At 40.5% G+C, this 27,147-nt stretch overlaps 2 protein-coding genes across 3 annotated transcripts in view; one reads left to right on the forward strand and one right to left on the reverse strand.

Annotated features, from left to right (window-relative positions):
- Positions 1-220: 220 nt before the first annotated feature.
- atp6v0a1a (ATPase H+ transporting V0 subunit a1a) lies at positions 221-22,502 on the reverse strand. 2 transcript variants are annotated; one of them, XM_079564390.1, is made up of 22 exons: positions 22,345-22,502; positions 20,088-20,241; positions 19,416-19,494; positions 19,178-19,275; positions 18,939-19,067; positions 17,001-17,083; positions 15,742-15,868; positions 15,580-15,662; positions 15,261-15,354; positions 13,327-13,539; positions 12,109-12,259; positions 11,517-11,656; positions 10,990-11,156; positions 10,822-10,912; positions 9,537-9,655; positions 9,215-9,431; positions 8,529-8,636; positions 7,671-7,778; positions 6,453-6,470; positions 5,033-5,150; positions 3,798-3,969; positions 221-432 (listed from the first exon to the last, which is right to left on the reverse strand). In XM_079564390.1, exons 2-22 carry the CDS (start codon positions 20,202-20,204, stop codon positions 339-341), a joined length of 2,526 nt encoding a protein of 841 aa, XP_079420516.1. In that variant the 5' UTR covers positions 20,205-20,241; positions 22,345-22,502; the 3' UTR covers positions 221-338. The 2 variants fall into 2 exon arrangements, with proteins under 2 accessions (XP_079420516.1, XP_079420517.1); XM_079564391.1 differs by lacking the exon at positions 6,453-6,470.
- Positions 22,503-24,232: 1,730 nt separating this feature from the next.
- The window catches only part of cavin1a (caveolae associated protein 1a), a 33,705-nt gene continuing 30,790 nt past the window's right edge, over positions 24,233-27,147 (forward strand). The window contains exons 1-2 of the mRNA XM_079564531.1: positions 24,233-24,412; positions 25,315-25,818. Coding sequence (XP_079420657.1) covers positions 25,327-25,818 — 492 coding nt within the window. The 5' untranslated portion in view covers positions 24,233-24,412; positions 25,315-25,326. The remainder of the gene's footprint in view (positions 24,413-25,314; positions 25,819-27,147) is intronic.

A 27,147-nucleotide genomic window follows, 5' to 3' on the forward strand; every position in this document is an offset into this window, starting at 1 on the left:
TGCGCTTCAAAATGACATGCAGCATGTCCATATTCACCGAGGCTTAGTGAAACAGGTATTTAACAAACTTGTTTTGAAAGGGCTAGATCGGTCGATATATATCGGTCGACTTCTAGAGGTAATATGGAAAATTGACTTTTTAGAGCTTTTTGCCGTGTTAAAATCTCAACAAAAACAGACCTGGAGCTTTTTTTTTGACACTTCTGAGACTAAGACAAAGCGTAATATGGGACCTTAAACGAACAATGGTATTTTATTAAAGATTTCATGGACGGAGAGACAGCAAGGAGCAGGTTGTGTTGGTAATTTCAAAGTTTTCCGACATGATCATGTTGATTTTATTCGTCGAATCGTCCTTCCAGGATGCTTTCAAATGTAAACGGGAGAAACTTGAACCCTTGTCCGGTGTAAAACTTGTTCTGGAACTCCACCCTGAAAACAAAGGAAATTAACTGTGAGTAAGTGATACATTTTTATACACTGCTGAGCTTGAAGAGCCGGAGGTGGCGAGACAAGTCTTTAAACAACAAGTTATGAGTCAGATCCTTCACTCACAGAGCAGCCGCCTGGTTTTTGAGCTCGTAATATTCGAAGGGTTTGATTGTTTTTCTAGGGTGAAATGTAACTCAGCATAACTTAACCACACAAATAAAACCAAAACATTTGCACTTTACAGTAAATACAGCAAAATCACTTTCTCAAAAACGTTCTTCATATTAAAAGGATGAGCATGTGAGATTTCCTGTAAATATTATGTTCCCATAAGTGAGGTAAACGTGTTAAAATAAAACATAGTGTTGATTTATTCACAATTATGTATATATATATATATATATAAAAAACATTTTACATGGAGAAAAAAGCGGTTTTATTACAGTTTTTATTACTGTATTCTATAGCCATGGTTCTCAAGCGGTCTGGCTTTGAGACCCACCATTACCCTAGGTCCCTAGGTAATGGACCTAGGTAATGGACAAATACATTGTTATCCTAGGGCCTAGGATAACAATGTATTTTGTCATATATCGTATAAAATATTGATGTTTTTATTGAACAGGCAGTAGGCATGACTTTAAGACTGAAATTATGATCAAAACAACCCAATAACATTAACAGACTTCGGTAGTGTTTTCATTCAGTTTCCGATGGAACAGTTTCCCCTACCACTAAAAACATGTACAATAGGCCAAAATGAATGCAGTGAGTGAGTGGTTGGGGGTGGTTGGAAGGGCCGTTAGCACAGACTGGTAGCCTTGCTTCAATCAGTCTACCCCAGGGCAGCTGTGGCTACAATGGCGTGAATGAATAATTGTCTACAGTTAGGGCTGAGCGATTTGGACCTAAAGTCACATCCTAATATATTTAAGTTGAATATCGATATACGATATATATCCCAAGAAATTAAATGTTAAGTCAAAGTCAAGCCAAATACGAGTAGTTTTATTGAAAACTCACTATAAAATGTAAACACATAAACACTGTATAACAAAGCTCTGCAAGGTGCACATTTAAAAAACAAAAATAGCGTAGAAAATAAGTATTGAACTGTATCAATATGTGCGATATGGTCTAATTCCATATCTCATTTAAAAAAATATATCGACATATCTTAAATAATGATAAACTGCCCAGCCCTAACTACAGTGTAGTGCTTTAAGAAACTTGGTAACACAGCCTTGTAAAGCGCAATACAAGTGTAAGACATTATTATTATAATTAGTATGAGGCTCGAGACCCACTGAAAATGGTTCTGTGACCTACTTTTGGATCCCGACCCACCAGTAGAGAATCACTTATTTTCTGTTATTGGAATAAAATTAGTTTTGTCCTTTAGTATATGGTAAAAGCAGACATTGATCCAAAAAACACTGGTTTGAAAGCCTTTTAAACAGTCAGGCTTGTAGGCATTGTTTACAGTGAAGTGACTCCCTGAAAGTTGTGAAATCTGCTTTAAACTCAGTCCATGTGACGAATGTTGATGTTGTAAATGCATTAGGGAAGTTTGAGATGAGTTTGGACCAGAAAATAGCAATTTGAAATTTCAGTGACCCTGTTTCTTTGTACAATCAGGTATAGCTATTTTAAGAACAGGTGACTTAATAGTTTTAAGGCACTAAAATAGCTCTGATCAGTAAAAGCACTTCTACACAAACAGAAAATGACACACACACATTGATTGTTTTCAACGGCACTTGTTTGATTTTGCAAATAACTCTATACCAAATGAATGAGTCCCACACTCAGGGTTGCCAGATCCTGAGCCAATGCGATCAAAATAAAATGACTCTCACTTCTAACAATCCCAGCACCGGTTTCTAATCTACTCCAATATATTGTCAGTGCACACTTTCAGTCGTCAAACTTCAGGGACTTAACTCTGGCTCATGGCAACTACAGTCCATCACTTTTCAAACGACTGCAACCAAAATCTTAACTTCACCAAACCACTGCAGTTGCCAAACACTGTCCCACTGAGCTGAATACTGCAGAATCAAAACTACAACACCCAGGAAGCTTCAAATCGCAGTTGATTCACATCTCGACTCAAGTTCAAGGGAAGTAACAGGATCCAGTGACCTCTGCTCCCCATTCCTCCAGCCTCTGTGTGTCACAGACCTCACACACACTCGGCCTCAAGTCTTGATCTGGTTTGAGCCCGTCTGCTCCGCAAAAATGAGCTCTTCTATTTTTAAAAGCTAGTAATATGTGACCTTTACCAGACAAGTCATGAAAAGATGTTGTGCTGCTGTAGATCCACAAGAGGGCACTGTTAGCTAAAGGCTGAAATGGAGTAAGAAAAAGAATTCAGGCAACACAATGGATCTTTGTCAGGCTTTGTGCTGCTGTTACCCCAGAAGCAAAGAAGGATTGTCTGAAATTTTTAGCAACAATAACAATACTTACCCCTTGGCGCTCCTAAAGCAACACCATATTCATATTAAACTAGCTTATCATCCTTTTTATCCAACTATAACAGACGAAATACCATTGTTCACATAAATAGCCTCCATTTGTTTAATACCGACTGTCCCTGAGGTCTACGAACTAAATGTTGAGTCATAAACAGGACAGATATAGACAGGGATCTGCTCCGTAACACAGCTGACATTTCGCTGAAGACAATAGCGGACGACAAAAGCTCATGATCCCAGACTGGGGCTAAACCAGGACCAAAGGGGTCCCAGGACTGAAGCCAGGAAACAGTCACTGCAGCTGGGGGAGAGTCAGTGACGGACCAGGAGACTGTGAACCACCAGTTTCAACATCGCAGGTGACCCCACGCACCCATCACAGTCTGTCCAGTGTGCCGACTTCAGGGAAAAGACTGCGACTCTCTCTGCTTTCAAAAACTGTGGACCACTCCAGCCCCTCAAGGACAAAAGGATCTTTGAAAATGTCAGCCTTTGTTAAATTGCCCCAGAGCATTTATTGCTACAAATTTAAATGGTTTACTATGACCAAAAGATGATAAGGGAACAAAGAAATCGATGCTTAATGGGGCTAGATGCAAGTTAGCCATTTTATACTCACTACTGCCACCTCAGGTCATACGTGTAACTGCACCTTCTATATTAAGCTCGTGCAAGATGACAATTCAGACCCGAAGTAACACCGTTTTGAGAGACAGTGCAGGATATTAGCGGCAGTTGTGGTGAAAAGATTTGGGCTCATTTTACACATTGTTGAAACATGTAGAGGCAGGAAAATACATAATTTTAACATTTTTAAACTCCGTATAGTCCCTTTAAAGGAATAAGTGACCAGGTGAGAATGGCTGAAGTCAGAGCTGGACTCACCAGTGCAGACGCAGCGCGTGGAGAAATGCTGACAGCCCCTCCATGATGAGGAGAATGGCCACCGTGAGAATGGCGAAGAAAAAGAACACGATGGTCAGCACGAAGAAGCCGAAGAAACCTTTGCTGGAAAGACCGATGTGCATCACCATGGACCACAGCACCTCGGAGAGTTCTGCGAGAGAGAAAACACAACATATAATATAAAGCTTAGAAAACACTGACGTTAAAATGGTGGCTTGAATACTCTCTGTCATTTTATTCTGAGCAAAAGTTTTCTTATTATCTACTGGTAAATATTGCACATGAAATAAGTCAGTTAATAGGGAATAAATAACCAAAACATCGACTCAAAAGAAAGAATTTTCCCACGTATTTGTTGTAGACATTTCAATGGACTGAAATTAGATGCTCTCAACTTTCTGGTTCACCAACATTTCTTCCATAAACCAAAGACTACAACTAAAATGTCTTCACAGAAACTTTCGAGGACCCACCCTTCGCCCCTGTGCTATGATAAATTTCTCCAAGCCCCTCATGGGTTGGGTATCGGGATGTCACAATTCAAGATTTTTGAGTCACGATTACTGCCATTGTTTAAAGGGGCTGGATGAAAGTTCGCCATTTTATACTCACTACTGCCACCTCAGGTCATACGTGTAACTGCAGCTTCTATATTAAGCTGATGCATGCACCTTTTTGAGTGACAGTGCAGGATTTTAGAGGCAGTTGTGGTGAACAGGTTTGGGCTCATTCTACATACTGTATTAGGACATGGCTGGAACATGTAGGGGGAGAAAAATACATATATTTTTTAACATTTTTAAACTCCGTATAGTCCCTTTAAATGAAGAAGAAAATACAGAGAATTTCTCTTCACAGAAACCTGTACAGTACTGTCTAAATGTTCACAAAAAAGAAACATTGTATGTGCATTTTTATATTTATTTAAAGGTTGTATCAGCTGATTTCCTTGCACTCGTTTATACCGTGATCTAACAAACGCGCATGCTTCTTTTGGGACTCTTCGTTTGGCAACATTATACAACTATCATGGGGTAATGGATAAGATTTGCTCTCTGCACACTGGATAATTCAACCTGCCGCTGACTTCATGTGTTTTGGGTTGGATTTAACACTGGCCTTTACAGCACAGCGCTTTACCATAAATCCTAAATTTTTTCCAATTAATCTATTGTGAGCTCGTTGGAGGCCCTAAAGTGACGTTGTTTACGTACGTGCATGTGCCAGACTGAGAGCCCATAGTCTCAGGTAGGAGGCCGTGTTGGAGATGCAGCCCAGGCAGTACTCGATGGTGTGGATGGCCTGGTGCACGGCCTCATCTGCAAAGTTAAACTGCAAAACAAGACACACACACAGAAAGTTACAACATTTTTATGTGTTTTTTGTTGTGCGTGTCAAGAGAAAAGTACATCTACACCTTATAATGAATTACATGGTCAACCACAATTGGACCTATTAAAGTTCCCATTCCCACAATTACACAAGCGTCTCCAGTAACGGCAAATACAGTACATGTTACAGATAAAACAACAGCACAGAGCCCATCAACATGAAGTACACTCACCAGCCAGTGTATTAGAGACATTTTGTATGACTTATGTGCCGTTTTAACTCGACAGTCAATCAATTAGACACAAAGGTAGTTCAGTAGATAGATACTGTCTACTCTCAATTGATGTACATTACAATATATTTTCTAAAGCGCAACCCAATTATGTTTTCAAGCCAACTGCTTCCCATAATTTGTTTCTGAGCTTTCAAATGAGTTATGGCATGTCTACAGATGGCCCGGGCCTCAGTGTGCTGGCTTTGTAAGTGAAAAGATTGAAGGTTCAAATACCCCTCTAACCATTTACTCTTTTCACATGGGCCACTGCACACACAGTCTAAGCAGATACAATTCTACAGTCAATACCAAGTTACGCAGATGAAAATATATTTTTATTATTATTATTATGGTCTACTTATGCCTTTCACCTGCCTTTTTCCCCTTCCCTTCTTTACTCAGGTGGACACTTCTCTGTCTCCGCTGGATTGGACTGCACCAACTTGAATTAAAGCGGAGGAGTGTTCCACTTCTGAGTTAGTTCAATGTCAAATGGCATCTCCCTGCCACAATCAATACAAAGTTTGATGCTTAAGTGCTTTCTGATTTTGATATATCTGTCATTATTTGATAGATTTACATTTTTATCTGGAACAGCAGCCCCATCTCCTGCTGCAGCCCAGTCGAAGCTTTTATGCCTGGAGTCATTTCTTAATAATTTTTTTCTCTCCAAAGCACTGTGGCACCGGGAAACGTCCTGACTCTCCTGATTACCCAGCCCGCCTTTGACAGATAAAAACAAAGTACATAATATGTGTGTTTATGTCCCCTATGTACAAGCTTCAGCACAAGACAATAATGTGCATATAGAAGCTCAATATTATTGATCAACTGCAGCCGTCTAAGCAACAAGCACAGGGATAAATGCTTCTAATACGTAGCTAGTGAGTGTACATTACCACCGTCTACCACAAACCATTTAATGCATCCAGAGACTGGGCTAACTCACTACTAAGCGTTTAGACAGATTTGGCACATGCACATGGACAGGACAGAGAGAGAGATGGGGATGCAGTGGGGTACTCTACCTCTTCTTCCTCGCGGGCCTTGAAAGCAGGCGACAAAAGGCATTGCTTGGTTATTTAGACACACACAAACGCACACAGGCCAACCGAGAAACGAGACAATGGACAAGAGAAACACAGTTAACAACAGGGACAATCTGCAAACTAGGGTTAGTATTAGGGCTGCAAACAAAGGACTTTTTAGCAGGCGGCTATGTCAGCTTATTTGTGCCTATGGGGGGGGCAGCGCTATTTAATCAAAATCAAAAAATGCTGAACCCACTTGTGCTTTTTTGATTAATCAAAATGGACATAATGCATAAGAGAGGCTTAATAATTGCTTGATATTTCATGGTTAAACATTTCAAATAGTAAAAGAGTGAAAAACTGGGCTGGTCAGAATTTTAATCTGGTCAGAAGAGCCCTCTACAGGCTGCAGGGAGTATGACATGCGATAGAATAGGGAATACAAGCTTTCACTTTTAGCTCACTGGTCTTAAATCAATGGATGGACATATTTTGAGCGCAGAACTGCTCAGAACATGGTTAATCGTTCAAAAAAAGTCAATGTTGTAGGATAAGTGTCTCCCAGTGTCGCTTTACTGCTTCAATAACAGATTGGTCAGATACTCAGATTTGTGGTTGCAGCCCTACTTGATACAGGTGTTAGTACATGGGAAAGCTACATTACACAGTGGTATACAATGGTATTTACAGAACAATTACTGATAGGCTTTGCAGGATGTGTGATAGATTTGTGTTATGTTTGGTAGTCGACTAAAGCCTTTAAGACATGCCATCATCCACAATGATATAGTTCCATTGCATCTTTCTTGCATCATTACAAATTAATTGCGAGCATTCATGTTGCACTTTCGATTCGATTCATCTTGCAGCCATAGGATGAGTTATATGATATGTAAGAAAAAGCCTCTGCGCTGGTATTGACTGGCATCAGCTTCCAGAAGAAGAGACACCGAGCATCAGGACAGAAAAGGTTTAGAATACGCTAAGAACGTAAAGAAGGTAGAACCAATTTATAATCTAGAACAACATTTTCATCTATAAGTAATGGGGCCGCTGTAAAAGAAATTTGATCAGTGAGTTTCAGTTTCAACTTGAGGATGGACAACCAAATTATTTACAAAGAAAGTGCAGGTCAGATTTCGAAGGCGTCTTAAAACCTCCATCTGTCTTGTTAGCAGCTCCAATATCTTGTTACACAGACAGAGATTTCTTTACCTCTGGCTCCTCTTCAGACTGCTGGGCAAGCTGGTCGTGTTCAATTATTCCTGCCTCGTCCTCTGTGGGACCGTTGCCGACTCGGACGCCCCCAAAGTTTTGTGTTCCCTGTTGATCATAGGCAAACACAGAAGGGAAACTATGAGTATGCTTCATGTCCTAGAGTAAAACGGCATGAGGTTTATCCACTACCTGGTCCTAAATAGAGCTTTAACAACAGTGGCTCGAGAATTAATTTTTTTGTCCCTGATCGCACGGGCATATTCCAAGAAGATAATCCCTGGATTCATCGGGCTCACATTGTGAAAGTGGTTCAGGGAGTGGCACGAAACATCATTTTCACACATGGACTGGCCACAAGAGTCCAGACCTTAACACCATTGAGAATCTTTGGAATGTGCAGGAGAAGGCTTTGCGCGTTGGTTTGACGCATGAATAAAGGATTGGAGGAAAATTAAAAGCATGTCTGGACGGAAATAAATCTTGTTACATTGCAGACGCTTATCGAAACAAAGATTCTGCAAATGCACGTCGTAATCAGGGATAATGGCCGTCCGACCAAATATTACAATGTTTGACCTTTCATGTTGAAGCTGACTATTGTTCCTTTTGTTTTTTTGGTCAGGAAGAGCAAGTTCACTGCTCGACTAGCATAACAATATTCACACAAGGCTTAGGCGGAAGATATAAACGCCTACCCCTTTTTGCATCGTCAAAACAACAGTTCATTTTTACACAGTTCATACACACAATACATGTGCTTATGAAAATGGAATGAACTATATACTTTAAGAATCCAGCCACTTCAGCTGCCTAATTCAATATAGTATAAAATTATTTGTAAAAAGCAGATCTTACCAGATTTCTGCGCCACATGTGTTGTCTCCGTAAAAACAGAGTTTTTACTACTAACATAACAGGGACACACGCCAAAGCGATGATCACCAAGAATGACTGCAGTACAGGCTGCAAAGAAACAAAATAAAAATAGTGTTAGGGGTGTTTAATTTGGAAAGCAATTGCATATAGGACAACACACTGCTGAAAACTGACATCTTTGCAACAATTTATGGTAAATTATGCAAGTTATTGGTTTATACATGCTACAGTAAGCCACATTTAATGCTTTTTATTTCCACAAAACAATGCATGCATTTATAATTTCTTAAGATTTGGATCCATCCCAGTAAACAGAATGATCAGAGCTGTCGTTTTTCTTATTGTATAATGTATGAGATCTTTGGAAAACATGTGACCTAAGATCTAAATGTTCATAATGACCGAAGAAAATAAACTACTACTACTAAAAACAAATTTAAATTACCAACATTTTTCTGATATCTTCAGCAAAACCTGCTACTGAAAGTTGTAGATCTGAATGTCATCTGAACACATTATCCCTGTGAATTGGCAGACCCAATAGAGGCATGCATAGACTGAATAAGAGGGGTCCTAGGATCGACCCCTGGGGAACTCCACAGGTAATGGCAGGTTTTTTTTGTTATGGAGAAGGACACTGCTGTAAGTGTTTGCATGTTGCCCACCTGTCCCGTGTAGAGCTCTTTGTTGGTGGGGTCTTTGTAGTTGAATAAGAACATATTGATGAAGGCGATGAGGAGACTGGGCGCGTCCCGGGACGTTTTAGCGGTATACGAGACCCACTTATAAAAGACGATAACGACCAGGTACCCGAACAGACAGGACATGAAGACGATCTCCGGGATGAAACCAAAGTAGATGTTTAAGGGCTTCTGGAAATATCTGCAAATTAAGAAAAGGTCAGGTTTCACACTTGATGCTACTAAAAGTAAATCATTCATAAGTGCACAGACGGGACCACATGGATTTTATATATATTTTCCTTACAGATGGTTGAAAAGGCTGAGGGTGACTCCAAACAGCATATGGATGACTCCCAGGATGACAGACATCTTCATTTTGAAAGAGTTGAGGAACGTCAGTTTGTTCGCGGCAATGTTCCAGATCTACAATTAAAGATAAATACACAAGCATCTTTCAATGTGTTGATAACGGAAAACCATTTCTCTGACATTTCATTTGATGATGATGCTTAAGTTGTTAAGTTAAGTGACTGCCAGGCTTGTCTGGGCCTGTTGGATGTGTCCCATTTCTGTTCCCTTGGCTCCTCAAAGCACGTACTGAAAAGAGTGAACCGATTGGAAACCACTGGAATCTCTCTTCCAAGGACTTCGTCTCCCCTGAGAGGGAGGCTCTGGAGGAACCGAGGATTTAAACTCTTAACTCCCACCTGAACATGTTTTCTCCTGTTCTCCAAATCTAAAAGCTTCTTCAAAACAGCGATAAAAAAACTAAAAGAAAATGAGGATGAAAACGTAACAAAAAAGCGCTAAAAAGTAACCAAAAAAGCGACAAAAACTAAAAAAAAAAAGTGACGAAAGAGCAACAAAAAAGTGAAAAAAATCTAGCAAAAAAATGACAAAAATTCAGCAAAAAAATGACAAAAATCCAGCAAAAAGTGACAAAAAATCCAGAAAAAAATGACAAAAATCCAGCAAAAAATGACAAAAATCCAGCAGAAAAATGACAAAAATCTAGCAGAAAAAAAACAAAACTCCAGCAAAAAATGACAAAAATCCAGCAGAAAAATGACAAAAATCTAGCAGAAAAAAAACAAAAATCCAGCAAAAAAAGACAAAAATCCAGCAGAAAAAAGACAAAAATCCAGCAAAAAAGTGACAAAAGAGCAGCAAAAAAGTAATAAAAAATTGACAAAAACACATAAGGGAAATAAAAAGTGACGACAATGGCTAAAAAGAGAGAATGCATTTGGTTTTGGCGGTTGGTAAGAGGTTAAGAAGGCAAGAGAACAGACGGGACACTCCCACTGAAAAATTCTTACCCTTGTAGCTTGTGTTTCTTCCTTCAGCAATTTGTCTTATTAATAAAACATGAATAAAATGGTTTGGGTGACTTTGGGGATAATTCTATACTTATATGCTGTTCAAGTTCAAAAGCAATAGTGAATGTATCAACCAATGGCTATTTTACTAGCAAGTGAAATACATGTCAGGGGTTTGCCAATTATCAGAGAACCTTTGAAGACTGGAAAACTAATCTTTGGTATCCGACGACAAACTTTGAAACTAAAAACAATGAACCCAATACTCACAGGATCAATCCCAATGGGGTAAGGTCCTTTGAAAACCCCATCTATCGCTGGGTCCAACTGCAAGACCCTGCTACTGTTCAATGTTTCAAACCTAAAAGAACAAGCGCACCAAGTCAACTCAGACTTCTGTTGTTGTTGTATCAAAAAAAAACAGCCAACGTCACTCACGTCCAGTTCCCGCCGACTCGTGGGTCAAACATGGGCCGGACACTCCAGCCCGACCCGAACAGGTTGAGGGATTTGGAAAAGCAGTCGTTGTAAATGATTCCGGTATAAATAGAGAAGATGCCCATGAGGAGGATGATGTAGCGCCCAGCGAACACCATACTGAACATCTGACAGAAAAGGCAAACAGCACACAGTTAGGGACAGAAATCATGTGACGGTAAAGCTTTTCTATTTGAAGGGATTCATATCCAACGCAGAAGATGCTATGCTCAGCTTTTCTTTTTTTTTTAGCTTTTTGGTCAATTGTAGTTGTTTTAATGGACTGGCACAGCACCAGAACCAAACAAAAACCCCAGGACTTGGCGATGTCCATGAGCTTCAGACGTCACACCTACAACATACCCTCGCCATTGTAGGAAAAATGTCCATCTTTAAATAATTTTGCTGTGGCTGGTGACGGAGACCAGGTGAAATGCGTATGTGTATGGCTGATGCGGTGGCCCCCGTGGTACAGTATCATCGGTTACCTCGTTGTCGTTCTTCTGTGCTATGAGCCTGCTCTCCCTCAGCACCAGGTACAGAGCGGCACACGTCATGAGGGCGCCGTGCCCCAGGTCCCCGAACATGACGGCGAACAGGAAGGGGAAGGTGATGATGGTGTATGGGGCTGAGGGCGACATGGAGGGAGCAATGCATGAGGAGCGCCACGGGAAATTCGTATGTTACACTGGGCGTGCTACTGAACTACAATTCGAAAGTGTATTCAAGTAAATGACTGTAATGTTTGTGTAGCATAAAGGAGACAAAGTGTTGCGTTTCTTTTTTGCAGTATTTATGTGAGCATTAATGATTCTGTGATTATCTATGTGTAGGAGGTTTGATAGATTTGTTATATGGCTTTAAATACAGACCATTTCACAACTAAGTGAAATTGATTGAAAAATTGACATTTAATTTCTCAAGTAATATAAACTGCTGCATGGAAACCCAGTCAATGACAGACTGTCTTTTGGGTTACATAATGCAACGGGTGATGAAATGGTCCACAGCTGTTCAAACATAGGCCTTTGTAACACAGACACAGCTGAACACAATGGAGAGCACACAGCAGGCTTGTACCTGGGTTAATCTCCCGGTAGTTGCCGATCCCATAGGCATCGACGATGTTCTGAAAGCCCGAGGTGAATTTGTTCGTCTTGTTGTAAGTGGGAGGAGTCTGCTTGGTCTGCATCCGATTCAAGATGGAAGGCACCGTAGAGCCGCTTTTCTCCTGAAGACAACATATATTGATACAGTTAAAAACAGTTTTGGGGCTTGGTCATGTTTAACACATTAAGTGCCAAAAACGGAAAAACTTTAATACACCTTATGTGTGATTTTGGCAGCTCTGTGATGAACAGAAGTGAAATAAATGACGATCAAAAACTTATGAAAAGTCACGATCTGGACATTTTATATATATTATTGTGTTTCTTTTCTTCTTTTTTTAGTCCCAGGGGGTGTGGTGTTGCACAGCAAACAGCTGTAAAAGCCGACACTTCTCTCTTTTGACAAAGCAGAGCGGCTTCCCATTGAGAGATCGAAACAGTTGAATTTTTTATATTTCTCTGAGTTTTTAAATGGTCAAAATCGGTCCAAGGACGACTGAGAAACAACACGGGTTAAGTCTTCAATCCGAGAACCAGGCTGTTTAAATGCGCACGCGATAAAAAGCGATCGATCTGCACTGTTCGATCGATCAACATTGTTGACAAAACGTGTCAACAATGTTGTTGTTGAAAATTGATATGAAGGTTGATTGATATTTAGGCATTTGCCTCTTCCCATAACGTTAGCGTCCGTCCACAGAGGAGAGAGGAGGAGAGAGTTGGAGAGGGGAGTTAATCAGAAAGGAAAGTGTTGCAGAAAACCCCTGTTATCTCACTTTCTAGAAAAAAAACTGTGATTTTGAACAAAATTAGCCTCTGTTTAGCTTAGATTTCTCGGGAACCAAGGCATGTAGAATTAAAAAGATTTCACCTATGGAGAGCTAAGAGTCTCACGTTTCAAGTGAGCCACAGCATGTGTCCACAGCTCTAACATAGAATATGCTGTGGTGCTACAAATATCATGAAAAATGGTCTGGATTGTTGGCAGAGGTAAATCCCCAAAACAGCGCGGCCTCAATGTGTTCAGGGCCAGATGGAAGGGCCACATTTTGTAGGTATGAAAGTTTACGTTGATTTTTAATGCCACCGTACCCATATTCTTGATCACTATTTTGTAAAGTACACACTAGTGCTTTATCTGCATGTATTTTATCATCATGTATGTCCCTCCTGGCGATGCCATACTGACCGTGCCTCTGCGGAGGGCGAACTGAATGGAGTCCATGTCGGAGACGGGACACCAGACCTCTGCGATCAGACACTTCTGAGTGACGTCGATGTTGCACAGGTTCAGCGTGTGGTAAATCGCCTTCATCTTGCGGACTTTGATGAACCAGACGCGCACCGTTTTAGCAGCGGCCTGAAGAACCCGCTGTCGGTGGTCCTCTGTTTGGTTCAACACCTGCGAGAACAGAAGGAGATATCAGGCTGATGCGGGAGATTAAAAGTGGAAAAAGTTCTTGATCGTCTGAATGCAAGTCAGGATTCCTATGTTTTTGACTTGTCTTCAAAATGGCTTAAAATAGATTCTGTATCGTTTGTACTACATAGTGTCAGAGCAAAATCGCCAAATTGATATTAAAAGGCCTGTTGTGTTAAGTCAGGTTGACATTTTGAACACATTTAGTTTCCTCTATCAGACAACTCCCATGGCTCAAGATGCACTTATCCGGATAAAGTATAACTCACAGTAAACAAAGCCACGGTAACAGAGAGACCCTGATAATATGTCACAGTGTATTTTTAGCTCTGTTTGATAATTAGCACAGGCAAACAGTTGTCATATGTAGATGGCATTGATCCATGCAATGCATTAGTTTCTCCCTGGAGGACACTGGAGCATGTTTTCTGTATGAGTGACATTTTATGCCGAGTCTCATGATCAGCCAAGAGCAGAATGTTTAAGCCCTGCTTCTATGGACGCGCTGCTGGGACGGGCTCAGTGCACCGTGATAAATGCCCCTGATTCTAGTCTGCATTCTTTCTCACCAGAGCTATTCCACCACTCAGCTTTTGTGCTAATGTCACACTGCCCCAGGACCAATGTTGTGTTTCAAGGTAGTGCAACAACTCCTTAGGCAGTTAATACAAAAATAACATTTTGCTCCAAAAACTGGTATTGCAAATAGAATAACAAGCTATTTGCCATGTCGTATTTCAATCCAATCCAATCCAGAAAGTGTTGCAAGTGACTTTATACGCCATCATCTTCTACAGTGTTGTTTTACTTAAAGAGGGGGTAATATTTCCAGGTTTTTGGCAATAATGTCAGACATCCTCATAACTATCTTACACTTTGTTAGTTAGAAAATGCAATATTGATTTAAAACAGCTTAGATTAGGATCAGAATATCAGGTAGTTTCACTTCCTGATAATTTATGCAATGCCCAAATAAGCCCCTCCCACTCCCCCTCCTCTTGCTCGCTTTCACTGCGCAGTGGTTTCAATAAAGAGGGGAAAAAAGAGTTTAAAAAAATACACTATGACTGTAGAGAAGCTATGTTGAGCGTTTTTACTTCGCGATGAGAGGATTAGGTTTAGCAAGAGATGGAAAGGTGAGGAAAGCCTTTCATCACGGCCTGATGACATCATCACACAGCGCTGTTTGTTTATGTCGGACCAAAGCCCGTAGCTCGTGAAATGCGAAGGGAACAAAACAGTCATCCCAGCAGCATGAAATAATAAGAGTTTGCTTTGAGCTCCATTGAGATCTGCTCCTCTTCAAGTTTTACACTTTTCTGCAACAAGCAGCCCCAGGGCAAAGGATATTGAGGCTTCTAAACTTCTGTTCTAAGCGTTCAGTAAATGTGAACACTTGTCAGTAGCGGTGTATGAAAATTATTCAAATGATCCGCGACAAATACAGCAGTTCAATTACGCTGCGCTGGAAGTTCAACCTTAATTCAATCGAAGGCGCTTTCGATGGACAAGGCCATCCTTAATAACCTTTTTTTCTTGATTATGCAATTTTTGTAATTGTTTAATGTAATAATCACAGCCCTACTTTCAGTAAACCTATATCCCAGTGTGTCCTGTGTGTGCAGGGCTGGCTCATATGTTCAGCTACATTAGAGTTACTTGAAATAGCAGCTCTAACTTGGGAATACACGTGTGCTATTTACCATTTGCAGGTCGTCAATGCGAGCGTTGACTCCGGCCAACATCTCTTTCCTCTCCTGAGGGGTTTCCGGACATGGGTACAGCGTGGCTCTAAACCTGAATAAGACAGACGCTAATGAGGTTATTTGGAGTTTTAAAATCAAACAAAAACTTTAGATATACTGTGCATAAAATTACTTTACTTTTGCTGAATATGACAAGATACTGTGAAAATGCCTTAATGTTTGCCTGAAACCAGCGATCTGGATTTGGACATCCCTTGTACATATTGTAATCCTACTTAAAGGCAGACAGAAAACCTAAACCTAAACCAAGACTCACCCTTCACAGATCTTCTTGACCCTGTTCTTGAGCTGGTCTCCCTGGAAGAAGATGATGAAGACGGACTTGTGCACTTGGTCGCCCTGTGGGAGGAGTCATACACCACGGTTGATTTTAGGCTTCACAAAACATGTTTCTTATCTAAAATGTTGTTGCACTGACTGATGTGGGGTCCTCCAGCGGGTCTTCGATATCCGCCTGCTTCAGAAACACGTTTCCTCTGCAGACTCTCCACAGCATCCGCTCAAACGTGGGAATACGCTCCCGACCAATCACTCCAGCTACAAACCTGAGGGACAGAATATAATCAGCATAGATAGAAAATAACAATAAAGTGGTCAGAGGGTTTACAAGTGGCTGCCATTAGGAACATTTAAAGATAAAATACAACTAGACCTGGAATAAGTTGATCTGGATCACCACCAGAGAGACATCTACGTTCATTAGAGTAGGAAGTTTTGGGTGGAATCTTGCATACAAACCACAGTGCACCAGTGCTTTTGCCGCTAGCATGAGTGCATCGCTTAGAGAAGAAAGCAGTCAGCGGCGGCGCGGTGTGCTACGAACAGCGCTGGCAATAACAAGCACTTGCTCTTCGCTCTCCTCTTCTCTGCATTAACATCATAACACAGCCTCGTGCACCTTATTAAGCGCTTGCAGGACAAACTACAAACTATTTCTCCCACTGTGAGTTAAACACTGTCCATGTACCGTATTGATGATCAGGCTCTAGCACCAATAATTAAAAGAGCGCGGGGGACGGGCAAACTCCACGCTGCAGAAATGAAATCAAAACACCAGTACGCCCCACAGTAGCAGAAAAAAAAATATTCCAGTCTGAAGGTAAAGCTTGAGGAGGTATGAAGCTGAAGATGTTACATAGCGCCCCGTCTGTGCAAAAGTCTAGTCTATTTTTTTCAAATCTTGATACCATTTTTATTTTGTGAAACCCATTAGCTTGAAGCCAAAACACTCAATATGACTGTGAAAAGAGACCATGAACATTATTCTGGATTGGAGTTTTAATCAGGCTAAACAGACGTAAGGAGGACGTGATGCTCCTCAATGGGTGACTCCATGTTTACACCAAGGTTCACATCTGTCCAGGTTCAACTTTACCAGGACATAAATGACTCCTTTATGCTCTCATATCATTGTGCTTTGGGTAAATGCATTTGTTAGGTAATAGTCTGCTGTTTACTTTGTCAAATGCGTTGTTGACTTAATACTAGTTCAGTGGGTATTTGCCAATAGTGCTTCCATGCTTCTTTTAAGTCTGACAGGCAGCAGTAAACATTTAGATAGTGATAGTAAAGGAGAAAAAAACAAACATAGTGTGTAACAGCCCCACCTAGAGTTTTCATCACCAGACGCCACTGGTTTTAGTCATGAAAACCATTCAGTATTGACATTTGACTCACCCCAGTCTGAGAGGGGCGCGGTTCACCTCACTGGGTTCCAGGAGAGTGGAGTTCGTGTCTTCAAGTAAACTGGGGTCTTCCATCTGCAACACATTGAGTCGATGAGAAAACATGCAGGGACGACTTCAGCCCACTCAAATACAGAGGTCAAACGTTCATAACAGAATACAATAGCTATAATTACTGACGTTAAGAAATGTGTTATAAGTGAATGTTTAACACAGGAACCTTGTGAAACATTATGAGGAAGCAAAGTGAGGAAGTGTGTCAGCATGATCTGAAACCGTCACCTCAATCGTGGTTCATAACAACTTTGAATACAACCTGTTTAATGGTGACGGGGAATTTACTTCTTTAATTATATTTTCTGTGATTCTCGAAGTTCTCCTAAATTGAGACAATTTATGAATCCCAGGATGATTTAAAAGGAGACTATACAACAACAGTTTAATGGTGCAAGCAATTTTTATGACAAGTTTAAAGGTCCTATATAACTTTTGGAGCTTTTAGCCATGTTGTAATGCTATTTCCTTATCATTCACGCTCTCCTGGAAAACGACAGGAAGAGCCCGACATCTGTAATGTAATGCCTTACGGCCTGACTTTAATTTATAGAACAGTTTTTTCATTATTTCAGTTGTAAGAATGAAATGAAAAAGAATAAACAAGCAAGTGCCTGAGGCTTCCGCACTGCCCCTGCAGAGAAAGCAAACGCACCCCTGAGCGTCTGTACAGATGTCATCTTTGCACTGAAGGATGTGAAGAAGGAGCTCTTTCTAACCTACTCTGGACACGTGTTCTTTTTTCTTACCTAAAGATAATGTCACGAAATGCGTGTTTGGTTTGCGAAAGGTGCAGGACTTTATCCAACCTTCCTAAAGAAGAGGCCACTCGCCAGAAGTTGGAATTTCTTTCCGGGATTTAGCGACTATCAGCCAAAATAGTGTTTTTCTGTGACTGTCACTGATGCTTGGTGAACCTTCGCCAGATTTCAAGGTGGATTAACTTTTATAACCAACGCGAGTCCCATATTGCAAACACCCGATGGAGCGGCCAGAACAGAGCGGTGAGTCAATCAAAACGCGTGCTAGCTTGTGTGTTGTAGATGTAAACTCCTTATAACTGCATTGTGAAGCAACTTTACTTATTACTGTGATATTATATTTCTCTTCCTGCTAATTTTGCATGGGCGGATTAGCTCGGAGAGAGGGGGCGGAGTTAAATGAATCGAAGCGTTGAGTCTTCTGGGTTTGCAAAATGCCCCACAAAAAATAGAACTCCATAGTGGTAGAGGTACAATATATCATATAAATGCCTATACTTTACTTTGGGATGACAAAAATAGCATGATACAGATCCTTTTATTTTCTGTAAGGCTCAAAGTTCCCCTAAATTAACCCGACTTCTGGATGAGCATGCAGTACGGTGTCATCTTATGGTCTCGCTGAGCCAATGTGGGAGATCCTCTTTGTAGGTTGTGGCCTCATGACACACTTTTTACTTAGCCACATCAAATCCTGTACCTTCTGTAACAACTCCTTCGCCGTGTGTCATTGTGGCACCGCCTCACCCTCGCTTCTCAAAATAATGACTGTTGTGGTTACGACCTCCGCATTCCCTTTAAATTCAGTGTCGGCACCATCGCAATCTTGAGCTTCACCGTGTCATTGTTCCATCCCTGTTTTGTTCCACACTTAATTTTGAAATTGTATATCTTTGTTTTGCTGCAGAAAGAGCAGGTGGGCATCACAAAAGAGAAATAAATGCGTATTTTTTCTCTCTGTAAAAAGAATGTATTGTTTTATATGGTGACCTAGTTTGATTTTGCACATATCAGCAACATTTCGGTCGATATGACTCAAGAGCGCCAATATCATCGAACTTCGGCTGACTAAACTCTGAATTAAACACATTAACATTGAGCAAAGGGCGTCTTACTTCATCGAAAAACTGCTGTGTGCGTCTCAGGATGTGTTTCAGCTCAGTCAGTTCCAGGAAGTTCTTTTTCAGAGCTTCCTGGTTCGTGTTGATTTCTTTCAGCTCATTCTCAAGCTTCTCGAACGTGGCCTGTTACAGAGACAGACAGAAAACAAGGGGTTTGCATGAAACAGCAGTTCTGTGGCACGTGGAGCTGCTTCTAGTAGTATTTTTGCATTACTAGACTTTTAGACAGTTACCTCCAGATCAATCATGTCTCGAGGGAACGGCACTTCCGGGTTCTCCCCTGTGTCCACTATCGGGATGTTTGCCTTTTTGATTTCTTTTTCCACAAACCCTAAAAGAAGACAACATAGAATTAACACCTCAAAACAAATTACTTATTGGCAATGATAGAAGCAGGTTGGCATGGGAGGCTTGTTCTTTGTTTATGAATGTGCTGTGTACACAAAGTGGATTAGCTTTAGCTCGTCTTACTCAGTTTACGGTCCATTTCTTCACACCGTCGCACTTCGTTCACAAACTTTCTCTGGAAAACGTTGACATCCGGATTGAGCTGCAGAGGAACAAAAACACCATTTAGCTTCCTATAATGTGTGCGTAATGGATTTCAAAACCAGGACCAGAGCAAACAAAGTGTAAAGCTCCTTTAAACTGAACCATAAACACGAGCCACTACTACATCAATAATTAAACGGCTCCTAATGGCCTGACAACAGCAGCATTAAAACCGCATTGGCTGAATCTGGTTTTATACACTGTTGAGTGTTTTTTGACCCCACTCTACAGGACAATGCTTCTCAGAGTGCAAAAGAATGAGGTTTTAAGGATTATGGCCTCAGCTGCGAGCACATGACGAGCCACAAGGCATTTCACCCTCTCCATGATGATCTACAACAACTACTGTATCAACTTTTCAGAGAATAATCGTGCATTCATGCTTTTGAGAAAATGCCCTGTCATTCTTTATGTTTTTTTTTTTGGCATCTTTGAAAGAACTTTATTATTCCTACTACAAAACACCATCTTGTGCTTAACAATTCCTCCGATGGACCAGAGCCCAGTAATATTATCTAACCGTGGCAGAGACAAACAGCAGACCCAACGCAGTGGCATGTTTCGAAGAATAACAGGGTGTGGCCGACTCACATCTCTGAACTGCACCATCCCGATCTCCCCCAGCTCACTGACGCAGCAGTAGGCCGCCTCCGACTGAAGGAAGAGCTGAGCCAGAGTCATCTCCTCGCTCCTGAAGAGCTCCCCCATGATGGACCAGGAAGTGTGCTCGCCCCAACCACAACCTCTGCAAAAACACAACAAAATCAATCGATACAATACATACTTGTTACTCATATTACCAAGCAATGTAGTAAACAGATTGTCTCCAGTTTGGCTTTACCCATATCTAAAAGCTTACAGCCTATAGACAAGTGTAACGCCTCATTCAAAAGTGAAGACCTATAAAACACATTGTAACCTGTTTTGTTGATATGTCGCTACAGCATCGATATCGAGATATGAACATTCAAGACATTAATATCGCAAAAGCTAAATATATCGCTATTGTACTGATATCGAGACATGAACATTCAATATAAACGATACTGATTTTTATCAATAAAATGGACTCTTTTGTGTTATATCGTATCGTAATCGAGATATCTGGCATGAATATCGAGACATCAATTTTCAATCATTCAGCCCTTGTGATCGCCGCATTTATATTGCATTTTAGATGCGTTTTTGTCGTGTTTCTGTGTCTTTTTTTCCATGTTTCAGAGGTTTTTTGTTGTGTTTTCACTGCTTTTTTTTGTTACGTTTTTGTCATTCTTATGTTGCATTTTTGTCACTGTTTTTTGGCTTTTTTGTTGCGTTTTCCTTATGTTTTTGTCATGTTTTCTTGTTGCTCTTTTGTGGCTTTTGTGTGGCTTTTTCATCACTTTTTTATTGTGTTATTATTGCTTTTTTCCCCATCTTTGTGTTTTCATACTCTGTTTGTTGCTACATTGATGCTTTTTTCATGAAGCTTTTAGATTTGGGTAAAACCAAACTGGAGAGAATGTGCTCGGCTCAGGCAGGGGTTAAGAGGTAAATGCAACAAAACCAGCAGTAACAAAAGCAGAAACTACCACCTGCTCACAAAAGGCGTCTCACACAGGGAGCAACGCCGTAAACTAGACAATGCAGTGTCTCCTCATTAAAGGGAAAGTAAAAAATGCTGAATAAATTAGCATGACAAATATTTACTCTTTCTTTAGTATAGGCCCACACAATATAAATATGAAGAACTGTTTCAATATGAAGCATCTGACATTCTCCCACAAAAAAAATAAGATTGCCTTTTGTCTCAGTCAGCTTGGGAACAATTGAAGTAGGCGGAGAGAATCCGGTGGATGTTTGTCCCATAAATAGCTTGTTTTAACCAAATAGCCTTAAGACTGTAGCTAGTTCGACTATGGCAAACAACTCTTCATCTAGTTGACGAGACATCAAACCCACCCCCTTACACATTTTGCAAATATGTGCTAATGACTTCTTCAGGTATATGTCACTTCATCTGTAAGCGTTACCCATGTGACTGGCTGGGCTTGTCACAGGATTGGTCCAGGAATGCACTCTCATTGTAAAAGCAGTCTAACCCATAAAAACAATGAAACGATTAAAAAAGAAGCACATATTTCATGATCACACAATGAAATGGATACACTTTGGTTTAGAGTCTAGTGGGGGTAGTTTTTACGCATCTCTGAGAACGACTTAAAAGCACCACACAGACTGTAAAAAAGCTTATCTGTGGATTATGGAGCAGCATGTGACTGGCCTGGTCTAGTAGAAATTCTTCATGCCCTCGCACACACTTGGTCCCTCAAAAAGAGCTGGGGTAAAACATTAATTAAGTGAGAGAAGAAGAAATTCAAAGCGCATTATTAAACAAGACGATTTGCTGACATAAACATAAACACGATGGTTACAAGAACCACAGGTAATGCAGAACACGTTTCTACAATAAAGCGATTGTATAAAACATGATATTGCCTTAATAAAACTATAATCTATGTACGAACAGCAGTGAAGCAACCGGCGACAACAGGAGATGTCAAAATGTGATTCACCACAAATAAACAATAAGCAACTCGCAATAACCATAATAACCCATGTACAACAAACTATTTAAGCTAAACACATTATGATAAAGGTTAAAATGCTGTAAAGCCATGAAATCTAACGTTGATGGATTAAAAGTTCGCTTTAACGCTTAATTGTAACAGCTAATGACAAAGCTAACACTAGCGCACCTGTTGATCACTCAGTCCAACAGTCCGCAAAACTCCGCTCTCACTTTCTGAGATCAGCTCAGGCTTACAGAAGGTTGGTATGAAGATATTGAAATTTAAAAAAAACACACCAGTCAGCGTTTCCACTTCCCTCTTTGCAGTTTGTTGTGGAGCAGAGCGTTGAACGGGGGCAGAAAACCGACTCTTCTCTCACCGGAAGAATCTGCCAGTGCCAACAGCGAAGCCTCGCGAAATCCCGGCATCTCGTCCGAGTGGGCGTGGATCAATGTCAACGGCTGTAAATCCTCAACGTTTGCTAAAATATGTGTCGATTTTGGCTACAAAGGTGATGGTTCTGACTGTCAGACTGGTCAATGATGAGACATATATCGGCACATCGGAGATTTACGATTGAACTCGGTTTATTTTGTGTGAGGTAAGAGATGTTTAAGCCGGCCCCGACCGAAATGCCTGGATTTTCGAACCCTTCATGATCACGTGAAGCAAAGCGCACTTCTGATTGGTTGCTCACTGGCCCGCTGCTAGGCAACGGGTGACGCCGAGAGTCATATTTTATTATTGATCGATTTTCCACTGATGTTTGTTAGTTTGCTCTTTCTTTAGGCAGCCCATCACATGTTTGGGTTTTAAAGGTTTTGTACCTAAAACTGTCAACTAAGTGCTTTTATTTTATTTACATTACAGTTTCAGGGAATTTGGTCACCAAATTGAGATAAAATAAGATGAGATGAGATAAAATAAAATAAAATAAAATAAAATAAAATAAAATAAAATAAAATAAAATAAAATAAAATAAAATAAAATAAAATAAAATAAAATAAAATAAAATAAAATAAAACCGACCCGGCCCGGATAAAGCGGAAGAAAATGGATGGATGGATGGATGGATGGATGGATGGAAAATAAAATAAAAACAGACTATAAAATGTAGAATATCAAAATGTCAGTTGTGCAAAGTTTACAGTTCTAGTGCAGGTGGTTGATAAAGTGACGCTGATAAAGAGATTAGTTTTGCACAGTAGTCATTGCACATGAGTGACTGTGTTGTACAACAGCAGCGGAGAGGAAGGACCTGCGGTTGCGCTCTGAAAAACCTTAGCCACTCGAACTCATTTCTTGGTCTTGATCATGATTTCACTCTGACTCATGATGTGGTCCTCGTACAGTTGCATTATGTAACTTTACAGTTTCCGCAGTACATATATGCCTAGTATAGCTCCTTATGTTGTGCTTGTTAAAACCTGTTGGCCCTGCGCTTGCTGCTGTGACATGTCTATGAAGCAGCACGTGCCACAGATGTACAGAGCGGTCCGGCGAGCTCATCCATGCTCATCCAAAAATGTAAGTGGGCAAAGTACTGACTGTGTATGCTGTGCCCTGTGCAGTTTTAAGATCGGCTAATAAACTGTATCATTATGTTGACGGTGGCCAATATAAAAATGCCTAGTACTTTTTTCTGACAAATAGCCTAGCACGAGCCTATTTTATGACATCCCTGCGACTTTAAAGAAATGAATGTGCCCTAAATCAATACATTTTAATGGGTAAATACAGTCACTTTGCTAAACTTTGTTTAAAAAAAAAAAATACGCATGACTTTTATTAGTTAACTTCAGGTAGATGACCTGGTAATAGCTCATTACTTCTCCCTTGTGGACAAAATATGACATTACACCCCTAAGCCCCAGTTTGATTTCCATATGTACAGCATGTGGAGTCAGTGAGAAGTCAAGGTTTTTCATTTACTGTCTAACTTATAACCACCAAAATGCTGATGTGTTTTTTAAATTAAATCAATGAGTTTTCAACGGAAAATTCATGCATGTTTATTTCAAATGGCTGGTCATATTTGGCAATATTTGAATTAGTTGCTCTCTACTGTAATACTCTATAAAAGCTCTTCATTCCAAAACATAACTGCTGTTCCCATAGGACTTGCCCTGGACCTCTCTGCTGCTCCAGGCTGCTTTTGGATTGCTCCTGGCTGCTGCTCCCCTGTGTTTTTGGAGGGGAGGGGTGTGCACTGGGCTGGGCTGAGCAGGGCTGGGTCAGGCTGAAAGGGAGAGCGTTGGGTGGGTTTCCACAGAGCACACTGTAGGCATTCGAGTCGGGGCACAGAAGCTTCAGCTGTGAGAGGCCCTACTCCCCGCGGCTGGCTGGCATCCCAAGACACAGGCAGTAAGTCGCATGGTCTATCTATCTATCTATCTATCTATCTATCTATCTATCTATCTATCTATCTATCTATGATAATTCTTTTCACAATTCATTGCTTGGAGTGGGGATTGAACTTTGATTAAATGGAAACTATTTTGTGTTATGTGGTTAATGTGGTGCTGGAGAGGAAACCGTTTATTGTTTGTTTGAGGTTTGACTTGAAACGTCTGTCACATGAACCGTATTAACCAAAACTAATAATAGCTTTTGCCTAGATTTATTCTTAATTTAATTACTAGTAGCCTACTGATTTATGCAGTGATATTAATTATCTATCTATCTATCTATCTATCTATCTATCTATCTATCTATCTATCTATCTATCTATCTATCTATCTATCTATCTATCTATCTATCTATCTATCTATCTATCTATCTATCTATCTATCTATCTATCTATCTATCAGGTATATTATGAGAAGAAATGATATGCCTTTAGGATATTGGCTACTGTGATAACAATATTTTCATTTATTTGTTTATTTAGTCGGGATAGTGCATGTTAATGAACACAGATCCTCCGTCTCCCACTTGCATTGGCAAACACACTCTCACTCAGCCTGGACTACTGTACATGTTTTTTTTTTGTGTGTTAGGGGAACCCAGAGAGCCCAGAGGAAACCTACACACAAGTAGATACAGGGATAACATGCAAACTACACACAGAAAGTCAGAACAAACTTAAAAGACAAATACATGGGTAAGACCAAAAGGCAGATCTCAGACTTCAGTGATTTAGCGATTTATTATGGCCTCTTGTGATTTGGATGTTACGTCACCTAATATTGCGATAACGATAATTTGGTGATATCTCGTGCAGCTATTGGGATTATTTAATTTGTTTATGTATTTTTTCATTGAAGGCTTATTCAAACATGGCGGACACAGGTGTGAAAAAGGTGGCAGATTTGTCCTACGACGATGACGACGAAGTGGCTTTGGTGGCAGCAGCGACCGACCCGTCCGTGGACGACGAGCCCGCGCTTCAAAACTCAAAAGATTCAACTCTGCACATCGACGGCGGCAAAAGCGAAGCCCAAATGAACGGCCAAATGGTCCTGTCCCTCCTGGACAAGATCATCGGCGTGGTGGACCAAATTCAGCAGACCCAGAACGGTTTGGAGGCGAGGCAGGAGTCCATGGAGAAGTCGGTGTCCACCATCCAGGGGGAGCTGTCCAAACTGTCCAAGAGCCACCTGGGCACCGCGGGAACCGTCAACAAAATGCTGGACAAGGTCCGCAAAGTGAGCGTCAACGTGAAGACAGTGAGGAACAACCTGGAGAAGCAGGCGGGGCAGATCAAGAAGCTGGAGAGCAACGAGAACGAGCTGCTCAAAAGGCGCAACTTCAAGGTTCTCCTCTACCAGGTCAGTGGGTTTGGGCTTTGGCAAATACAGTCTCTCTGAAGGGTAATGACCAGAGTTTGGGGATTTGTGAAGGTTTTCCCAGTTAGATTTTGACTTTGGTCAGGGTTGCATTGAATTACAAGCTTTCCTACAGTACAGTTATTAAATTACTTTCTAATTAATCATCTCATAATGGCTCCTTGTGTTTTCATGACCAGTGGGCAGACAGTAAGTAGTAGCAGATTTCTGTACTGTTATTTCTCTTACATGTAGGCTATAGTATAACACAAACAGATTTACCCATAGTATCTTTTAAGTAATATTCAATCCTACAGATTATGTTCAGTAAAATATTGCTGTTTTTCGAAACTTTGCTGGTTACTTGATTGCATTTTCAACAAGACTTGCTGTCAAACCAAAAAGAGGGGGGGTTTTCTTCTGAAAAAGGTGTGGCTTCCGTCCAGTAAACTGCAGGGTCACTTTTTCCTTAAACAGAGCTGTAGTAGCTACAGAGAAAATTAATACAATGCTATTCACTGTTGGGGCAAAACTAAAAGTAGTAGCCCAGAGAGAGAGAGAGAGAGAGAGACATATGGAAGATGGTGACACTCCCTTTCACAAGGAACTGTGCAGAAATGCTAAAGTCAAAGTTACAACAGCGATCAATGTCACTTTTACCAACAATCCTGTTTTTTGTGCTGGTACTTTCACTGGCACAGCTGTATTACTGTCTAACATTACTCCACCATTACTATCTTTGGTACTTTACAACACTATTGAGCAATAAACATACATTTACAAAGCACTCCTCATGTATTTTATTCATCATTTAAACCCTATAAGAAAATAAACAAACCATTTTCCTTACCTTAACAGTTCCTGCCTCTGCCTAACTTTAATTGGACACAGAGAGCTCATAAATATCCATCAATTGCATAGGAAAGGTCTAAAAATGTTTCATTTAAATGATTATTTTTACGTATTTTCATAGATATGCCTTTCCTGATAGGAAATGCAATAAATGCAAAACAAGGTAAATGTGCCATCAAGTAATGAAGTATTTATTACCTAAAAGGATTAAAGAGTTTTTGCCTTTTCTATTGCAATACAATTCTGACTTGCAACTGTTGCTCCTTCATGAAGAAAGGAAAATGTAGTACAATTCTGTTAGTACTAGTGCAGCTACTGACATTAGGGCCTCATGTTATGTATTCTCATCTTGAGGAATATGGGAGCTACTCACCTGTTGAAATATGCTTAGAAATTCCCAAAATATGGTTAATTCCTTGAAAAAAAGTTAAATTAGAGTGTTGAGTGCTTGAGAACGCCCCTGTACTTGTACATGCACAG

Source organism: Gobius niger, assembly GCF_951799975.1.
Source record: "Gobius niger genome assembly, chromosome: 10".
NCBI lineage: Eukaryota > Metazoa > Chordata > Actinopteri > Gobiiformes > Gobiidae > Gobius > Gobius niger.

Excerpts from the sequence above, each read along its gene's own strand:
- atp6v0a1a (XM_079564390.1), bottom strand. The coding sequence starts at position 20,204 with ATGGGGGAGCTCTTCAGGAGCGAGGAGATGACTCTGGCTCAGCTCTTC. Across the intron at positions 13,540-15,260 it reads GCATTGACGACCTGCAAATG|GTGTTGAACCAAACAGAGGA; the intron begins GTAAATAGCACA and ends CTGTTCTCGCAG. Across the intron at positions 11,157-11,516 it reads CACAGAAGAACGACAACGAG|ATGTTCAGTATGGTGTTCGC; the intron begins GTAACCGATGAT and ends CTTTTCTGTCAG.